This window comes from Pseudophryne corroboree, chromosome 3 (assembly GCF_028390025.1).
Source record: "Pseudophryne corroboree isolate aPseCor3 chromosome 3, aPseCor3.hap2, whole genome shotgun sequence".
Classification (NCBI taxonomy): domain Eukaryota; kingdom Metazoa; phylum Chordata; class Amphibia; order Anura; family Myobatrachidae; genus Pseudophryne; species Pseudophryne corroboree.
Window position 1 is genome coordinate 406,429,681 of NC_086446.1, and position 9,644 is coordinate 406,439,324.

The 9,644-nt window shown below is 42.3% G+C and overlaps 1 protein-coding gene across 1 annotated transcript in view; it reads left to right on the top strand.

The window, feature by feature from the left end:
* Window positions 1–9,073, top strand: part of LOC135055750 (fer-1-like protein 4) — a 346,065-nt gene extending 336,992 nt beyond the window's left edge. Inside the window, exons 42-45 of the mRNA XM_063960172.1 lie at window positions 728–969; window positions 3,218–3,501; window positions 6,714–6,814; window positions 8,811–9,073. Coding sequence (XP_063816242.1) covers window positions 728–969; window positions 3,218–3,501; window positions 6,714–6,814; window positions 8,811–8,991 — 808 coding nt within the window. The 3' untranslated portion in view covers window positions 8,992–9,073. The remainder of the gene's footprint in view (window positions 1–727; window positions 970–3,217; window positions 3,502–6,713; window positions 6,815–8,810) is intronic.
* The last annotated feature ends 571 nt before the right edge of the window (window positions 9,074–9,644 follow it).

The window sequence follows — 9,644 nt, forward strand, 5'->3', positions numbered from 1 at the left end:
CAGTGAGTGGGAGGAAAGAAAAGCAGTGAGGTGGATGTAGTCAATACACAGTTTGGAGGCAAAAGGGAGGAGATGGATGGGTCGGTAGTTGGGAGAGGATGTTTGGATCAAAGGTAGGCTTTTTATAAATAGGGGAGACAATAACATGCTTGAAGGCAGAGGGGACAGTGCCTGATGAGAAGGAGCGATTGAGAAGGTGGGAAAGATGGGAACAGGCAGAAGAAGAAATGTAGCGGAGGCGGCGGAAGGGGATAGGGTTAAGTGGGGAGGTGGGGGGGGGGGGGAAGTAATGGATGAGGTACATGACTTCCTCACCACATGCATCTCTCTGTGGGTCTTCATTCCCTTCAGAATGTATTTCAAATCTGATCAACTACATTCACAAAGCCACCCCTTAAATCCTTGTCACAAAATACACCCCATCTAAGCCACGCCAATTCAAAGGTGAACATTTTGTATGGAATTCACAATCGACCATTTTAGCATTTTCCATAGTCTTTATAGTATCTTAAGAGTTTTTATGATTTTAGAATTTCAATTTGAGCAATGGGATTATCTAATCGTCATCTGATATCTATATGTTTTGGGAATAAGAAAACTGGATGTATTGAACAGAAGGTAATTTTTTATCATTGTACGTCAAGTTATGTTATGTGCTAGTTGGAGTTTTAGATGAAAATATTAAATTTTTAAAAAGTTGATCCTAGTAAAGACATAATTTTTGTAGGTGGATAAGAGGCTTAGATGGTGACAAGCAGGAAACTGATGTACACTTTAACTCCCTCACTGGGGAAGGCAATTTCAACTGGAGGTTCGTGTTTCGCTTTGACTACCTGCCAACAGAAAAAGAGATCACTTATAAGAAAAAAGAATCTTTCTTCTCCTTAGAAGAGTCAGAATTCCGGGAGCCAGCTGTACTTGCCCTCCAAGTCTGGGACTACGATCGTATATCTGCCAATGACTTCTTGGGTATGTAACTACAACTATTTCTCTGGTATTATTAAAGGACTTTACTTGTTTAATTTAATTATTACTTTCTTCACATAAAAAATACATACATGCCAAAAAGATGGGGGAACTTTGCTGGTTATTGTCACAGCAATTTGATATATTAAGCTCAAATTCTAAAGTAAATCACTGAAGTAACTATCCACTTTTTGTGATTTTTTTTTTCTTTTTTTCTTTTGGGGCTAAATGTGCAAAATAGACCAGAAGGATAAGTTTTTTTGCAAATATAACACCTATCCCAGTAGAGTGCATCTGCTGGGATAGATGGGTAGCAATTTTTCTAATGCAGGGCACTAGGTATGGAACCAGCTAGCTACCACATCATCTAATCCAGTGGTACTCAAACTTGGTCCTCAGCAATGGCATATTTTTAATAGGTGCAGTGTGCGCGATGGACACAGGGTCCAGGGGGGCCCACACTGCACACCGCACACTCTGCACCCATTATTTTGAATACTTACCCTCCAGAGTCCCGTGGCGCAGCAGCAGCGCTCCAGAAATCACTGGGAAAATGGCGTGGCACCATTTTCATGGTGTTTTGCGCTTGCACAGTAGGAAAATCAGTGGAAAAAAGGCCACTGCACCATTTTCCCAGTGATCTGCGCATGCGCTCTAGAATCTTGGACAGCGCTAGGGTCCCCTAGGGACCATATTGCCCAGAATCACAGCGCCGGCTAGAGAGCAGGGGGTCCAGACGGATCCTGAACACGGGCCTCCTCCTCTCTAGATACGCCCCTGCTCAGGACCCCACACAGTTCACGTTTTCCAGGTCACCTAGCTGTGCACAGGAGTATGGCCAACTGTCACATTTCAAAGATCCACTGGGGACCTGGAAAACAAGAATTGTGTGGGGTCCTGAGGACCAAGGTGTCTATTTACTAAGCCTTGGAAAGTGAAGAGAAATCAGCTAATCAGCTCCTGTCATGTTACAGTCTTTTGCTCTTATTTATCAATGAGTTATAAATTTCACTGTGAGTGATAAATTGCACCAGCCAATCAGCTCCTAACTTCCATGTCACAGGCTGGGTTTGAAAAATGACAGTTAGGAGCGGATTGGCTGGTACAATTTATCACTCACAGTGAAAATTATCACTCATTGATAAATAAGGGCCTATGTTTGAAAAATGACAGCTAGGAGCTGGTTGGTTGGTACTTTATCTCTCTCTAATGCTTAGTAAATAGATCCCTAAGTTTGAGAAACACTGATATAATCCATGCCAAGAGTTTGATTTTTTTTTCAGTGCTCTATTCAAATCCAACAACATTGGGTTTGTGATAGTGCAGTCGGGTTGCTATCAGGGCGGTTCTGGGGCTTTGCGCGCCCCGGACGGCAATGGGGTGTGTGGCTTCGTACAGGGGGCGTGGTAATTTACGCCCCCTGTACAGACTACTGTAGCGCTCTGAAATGTGCCCCCCGCTGCCGCTGGCCGCTGTGAATCCCTTCGTGGAGAGGTCCTTTGCTGTGCGGTGCGCGATGACGTCATCGCGCACCGCACAGTAAAGGACCTCTCCACGAAGGGAAACTCTAGTTTCCCTTCACAGCGGCCAGCGGCAGCGGGGGGCAGTGGGCAGCGGGGGGCACAGCAGCAGCGGATCTTGCCCTGGTGCGGCGCCCTCCGGATGGCGCCGGCACCCTCCGGAAGGCGGCGCCCCGGGCAAAAGTCCTGCTTGCCCGTGGCAAGATCCGCTACTGGTTGCTATGTAGGCTGAGTGTTGCACATGTTCAGCCCCACGTGTATTGATTAGCTGTAAAAAAGGCACTTGTTAGATGAACATTACTAGAGAATGTATCTAATCAATGGTTAAATATATGATATTATTTATATTGACAATTTATATTGTACATTTAACACTACAATAAAGAAGTTCAATAAGATGGACTTTGCGTTTAATAATTACCCTAGTAAATACATAAAAGCCTGAGTTTTCAGAAATATCTTTGGTAACCTAAAAAAAGGTCAACACAAAGCAATACAGCAAGTACAGTAGTAGAGAGGGTGGTTATAACCTATACTCAATGTAAACTTGATCGAATTTACTACTAAAGCTTTATGTGAATAACCTTGAGAAATACACAATTTTAAGTAAAAAATAAACTGACTCTGTGACTAGCAATAGTGAATATATTAATAAATTATGCACAGGTAACTTGGATAAGAAACAAATTATAGAGACAAAATAGATGTCATAACCCACTTTTTTATTTTAGGATCTATTGAACTGAAATTAAATGACATGGTGCGAGGAGCGAAAACTGCTCATCAGTGCACCATCAAATTGGCCAAAGACAGAGCCAATCCACGCTTTTCTATCTTCAGAAACAAACGCATGAAAGGGTGGTGGCCCTTCATTAAACTCAGGAGTGAGGAAGATATAGAGAGGGAGGAACGGGAGGCTGAGGATAAAAGCAAGAAAAAGAAGAAAAAGAAGAAGAATGTGAACCCGGAGGATGTCCAATTCAGTGATCCAAGCGGAAACATCTACATCCTAGCGGTAAGCTAAGTGGCAAAAAAATGGAGGAGGAAGCATGTCTGTTTTGCATGCATTACAATACTGTTGTAGAATTTTAACCATAAAGACTAACCAATACATGTAGCATAGAACTGTAAGTTAATGGATGCTTTGAAGCATATATTTAAAGGGAAGATACATACACCTTGAAGTAACTTCTGATCACTGTTCTACTCTTTATATCTTAATTTCTGCTGAGCTCTTTCACACTAATGAAATGAGGGATAGGTTCCCAATCCTGTAATTCAGCCACCTTATATGTGGGGGGCATATACAACCTTTAAGCCGTTGCCTGGCAGTATGATCCTTCCCTAACACGTTCGCATCTGATGTGTTAGTGGAGCCTACCAGCGTCTGCTGGAAGCTAATCTTCCAGCAGATGCCAGGCTTTGCCTAACGGTTGCCACGGCAATTTCTCAGCCCCCTATTACTAGCTGAGCTTCAGAAAGGGGCGATCCCAAAAAAATCACCCACCCGCATCTGCAGGAAGACAGTAATATTTGGAACAAATATTAGACAGTTAAGTGGTTAAACTAGCCTGGGATGGTTGTTCTTCATAACAACAAATAGCCAGGCAGGATTTAAACGATAGGGTGTCTCACAAGCAACATAATGCCTCCCTCTTCAGCTCCAAACACACCTATCTTTCAAACCACTCCTGGGATTTACCTCCAGAGGTTTGTATAATGTTTTAAGGGTTTCATCAAAGTTTAGGATGAGAACATTTAAAAAAAAAATAGGTTAAATACCAGGGAAGAGGACACTGTAAAACAGAGGTGAGGAATAACTATTAAGACAAGTGTATTTGCCCCTGTTGTTTCTGGAGCAAGAGATTGCTTCCAGTCTTCAGATCTGTCTGTTTAGTGATAATCTTGTTCATCGGTAGGTGTGCTTTTTCCATGACTTAAAGTGTCTTCATCTGCCAGAGACAACATAATGTAAAATAGAACACTCTCCAAATATTTCAAAAATGACTCTAATAAATAATGCATCATATTAACATAAAACAAACTGCATCATAAATATAAAACAATTAAAAATGTCCTTTTGTAGAACCTCTTCCAAAACCACCGCCCATGTTAAATACCATGAAAAATGTATATGAGACTTACGTGTACCTGTATAAATGTTTGAAAAGTCAGTTGGGAGTCTGTTTTTTCCTATCTAATAGACAGGAAGAAAAGACAGACACCCAACCGATTTTTCAAACATTTGAATACCCCCCCCCCCCCCCATGTGTTCTATCTTCGACTGCACACATGTCCTATAATTAGGCTTACCATACTATCCCTTTAAACCAGGACACCTATGAATTACACAGGTTCTTTGGCTGGCTGGCTGACTTCAAACTTGCATTTCACCTGGTTTTAATCAGCTAGAGAACCTGTGTAATTCATAAGTGTCCTGGTTTAAAGGGATAGTATGGCAACCCTACCTACTGTATACTGCAGTTGACTTTTGATGCAAATTATATCCTCCTATATTGTATCCATATTAACCTATAAGAAAATACAGCTATCATTTAAAAACCTCTCAACAAATAAAGGTAAGAGTGCAGAATACTAACACTTGCCATTGTGTCAATTGCCAAGTAAATCAGAAAAATACTCTGTGACATGGCAGCGAGGCTAGAAGTCGAATTCACACTTTATTTACCAGGTCTGGCAGAAAGGCACATGTATCATTCAGCCTTGTCCATATTCTGAAAGAACCTCAACGGGCAGGGCCAGATTATGGCTAGTGGGGGCCCCGGGCACCAAACGTGTAGAGACCCCCACTACTAAAATTGTGACCCCCCCTATAGCAGGCACACACACACACATCCACTACTAAAAAATTGTGGCCAAAGACACCCCGCCCCCCCCATCCCACGCGCACACACTCACTCAATCACACTCACTCACGGAGCAGCACAGCAGCCAGCGGCTCAGTCAGTGTCTCATGGAATAGTGAAGGGAAATCCCGCAAGACACTGACTGAGCCGCTGGCATGTTACTGGTCTCTCTGTACACGGAGCTCCTTGGTGGTTGCTGAGGGAGACTGCTCAAATTAGAAAGCTGTCTGTGGAGGCCCCTAATATATGGGGGCTCACAGGATGGCCACCCCTGTCGACCCTCCTTTAATCCGGCTCTGTGAATGGGAACTATATGTGAGAGGAGGGTGTCCTAACTGAAATATAAATTGCAGTGTAAAAAGAAATCTATCCACTATTTTTGGCCTACATACTGAAGCAGACAGTATGTACCCTGCATGCAAAACAAATAAATATATTTGCACCCCTTGCATTGTAATATGGCTTGTTCCAGATGCAAAGCTACTTGCTCCCATCTCAAGATCAGCCCCACTGTGTTTTATAAATATCATAACCGCAGCTCATTTCGGCATCATACAAATATAATTAATATAAAAATAAATAATAACTTTAGCCACTATATAACAGTACAACCATGTGTAAAGCATACATTAAAGTTTATAGAAGCAGATGCAGAATAATTAATAATGGCACTTATAGTCTGTGTAGATATGTAAAAGAATGCTAGCATTCAAACTAGACTATGGTAAATTTACTTATCAATGCTTTTCAAAACTGCTGTTTATGAAGGGGAAATAATCTAAAATACAGAACATGCCTGGTTCTGTATATATTATTGCACCTGAAACCACTAATACCCCTTTCACACTGCACAAATAACACGATATCGACCCAGTATATTGCTGGGTCAACGCGGATTGCTGTGCAGTGTGAAAGGGGTCACTGGCAAATCCCTGGGTCACCTGACCCAGTAATTCTACCCGGGAATAAAGAAGGGTTATTCCTGGGTTATTACCGGGTCAGGTGCAGTATGAACGGGTTACAGGGCCGATGCGACCCGGGACCCATTCACAGTATAGGCAGATGCAGCGTGGAGATGATCTTATCTCCCAGCGCCACCTCCGCAGCCGCCCCTGATGCCGCCGCGGTCCCTGCTCCCGATGGCAACCTGACCCGGCATATTGCCAGGTATGGAAGCCAGTGTGTAAGGGTCCAATGCAGGGTCATACTCGGGAGGGACCTGCTTCCAATTCCCGGGTGCGAGCCAGCATTGTGATGTAAAAGGTGTATTAGTAAATTTATCACTAGTGACCGTGTCCAAATTTTGTTTTATTTTATATGTTTACTGATATAGTATTTTATTTCATTTTACTGTTGATAGGGAAAAGTTGAAGCAGAATTCCAGCTCTTAACAGTAGAAGAGGCAGAGAAGAGCCCGGTGGGGCTGGGACGCAAGGAACCAGAACCTCTGGATAAACCAAAGTACGTATTTAAAATTTGAGTCACAACTCATGTGCCAATGACTGTCTCAATATAAAAATAAAACTAGTTTATAATGTGTTAAATAACTGCCAAGTTATATGTAGCTGTGTATTAGTTTGTGAGTGGTGCAGTGTAGACCACAGATATACATGGCAGGGCAGTACAGAAACAAGATTTCCTTTACAAGAATAATATTCATGAGATAAAGGGGTGGGGGTGACCCATTTTTCCACTGCACAAAATTATTATTACTATTGTATCAGTTTCCAGTTGGCAGAGCCGGCCTTAGCTATAGGCAGGCAAGGCATTTGCCTAGGGCATTCAAGCATGTCTAGGGGCATCCAAGCATGTCCCTGCAGTATCTCATGCTGAGAGGGACAGTCCGCAAACTAACTGTTACTTTCCCAATGTATTCAATCAGTACTTGTATACACTGCTGTTTACATTTGTCAAAAAAAAATGCACACTGTGCCTTAAACTTCCTCTGACATGCTTGAATGCCCCTGACTTGTGAGACCTCAGCAAAACAGCAGAAGCCCAGTAAATGCAATTCCTGGACCTGTGACATTTTCAATGACTATATAAGGTTATTACTGGATGGCTTCTTATGATAACACGTGTATTTTGGAAGAATGCTTCACAGAAACCTGACATCACCTATACTGCTTGTGCACATGGGGGAGGGGGACCCTGCCATCCTGTGTGTGTCCCTTATCCCTGTGCAATTCCCAGGTGTCTGCAGGGACATTACATGGGCAGTGAGTGTTCTCCCCACACTTTATTTCCTAGTCAGTCCATGCCGTAAAATTCCCCTGCCACCCAGCACTGTAACGTGGTCAGTAAGTTGCGTTGTGCTTTTCTATATGAAACATCAGTGCAGCATGACTTTCGGACACATCAGACTGGAGGGCAGAGCATATCACTCCCACAGTATAAAGTAAAGGGCATGCAGTAACAGACACCAGCAAACACACTGAATAGTGAAGAGAATGGACAGTTGCTACATGTTTGATACTGATCTTTTTGTATAACCAGCAAGTGTGGCAGTATCTGTGGCAGTATATGTGTATTATGGGCATTGCTAATGTGGGGCATATGTGTAAGGTGCATTACTGTGTGGCATTATGTGTATTATGGGCATTGCTAATGTGGGGCATATGTGTAAGGTGCATTACTGTGTGGCATTATGTGTATTATGGGCATTACTAATGTGGGGCATATGTGTAAGGTTCCTTTACTGTGTGGAATTATATGTATTATGGTAATTACTGTGTGGCATTGTGCAGAGTTGAACTGGCCCACAGGGTAACCCCCTGGTGGGCCCCACTACCTGAGTGTTGCAGGTACAGATGCAGAACTAGCGGCGGAGCTAGGGGGCACCAGACAAAATTTTGCCTAGGGCATCAAATTGGCTAGGGCCGGCTCTGCCAGTTGGCAGAATTCAGGTCTCATCCTGTACTTTTAATGGGACCAGTCTGGCACTGTATCTCCAGGTTGCACTTAAGGGGTGTTCAGGTATTTAGAGTACTGCAATAAAAAGTTTCACACACACTTTACAGCATACAGTAAAGTCAGTCCTGATGTTATCTCATTGCTATGTTAATGTATGTAAAAGGACATCATTGGCATCCAACAAAAGTAACCCTAGAGTGAATGTGTGTGTACATGTGGTAGGGAATATAGAATGTCAGCTCCAATAGGGAAGGGACTGATGTGACTGGGAAAATATTCTCTGTAAAGCGCTGCGGAATGTGTGTGTGCACTATATAAATAACTGGTAATAATAATAAATATGGAATGAAGTGGTTGTACTTGCTGCCAACCAAATTAAACAGTCAGACGTTTTACTTTTACTAGAATTTGATTGTTTAGAAGTTATACAGTATGTATACTTAAAAAGGTCTCTGTATAGTTCTTCTATTTATTACAGCAGATGCACTGTTTATGATATTTTAGTGCTTTTAATACCTACCTATATTTGTGATTTATTTTACAGCCGTCCCAAAACTTCCTTCAACTGGTTTGTGAACCCACTGAAAACTTTTGTTTTCTTCATCTGGAAGAAGTATAAGAAGTACATAATTGCTCTCCTTATTATTGCTATTCTGACCATTTTCCTCGTCCTGATACTGTACACCATGCCTGGATACATCAGTCAGAAGATTATTAATGGCTAGTAATCTGGAGTTTAATGGACATTGTAAATACTATCACCATAAACTGTGTATACTGTTCTAAATAACTTTTTATTTGAATGTATTATGTGTTATCTGTGTTTACATGGTCAGGCTAACCTAACTGGGCTGTTAGTAGTGCAGAACTTCCAACAATCCGATATTTCATACCACAGCCAAAATGTCTCTTAGGCAAAGCTGTACAGCATAGATCATTTTATTGGGGCATGAATAAATGGGCATATGGTATCCAGATCAGTACAGTAGTGGGTAGTAGTGATGTGCGGTGGGGTGAGGCAGGTGAGACAGAGCCTTTCCTGTCATACTAATGTTTGGACCAGAGTTTTGACTATATAAGTATATGAAAAATACAAAGAATATGTTTGAAATATCTTGTTTGCATTATTCTAATAATTTTTATAGCCAAAACTCTGGAGTAAAATGTTTATGACAGGTGAGGCAGTGCCTCCCTTGCCTAGCTTTTCCGCACATCTCTGATCAAAACTCACCAAATTTCCAGGAGTATATACTACTGCACCTGTGTATAATGCCCACCTGTACCCTTTGGCTCATATATTGTGTGTATATCTGGCTCTGGTGCTAGCCAGTGCCTCCTGAGCCATTTAGCTCACCGCACATCCCTGGGTAGTGGCTGC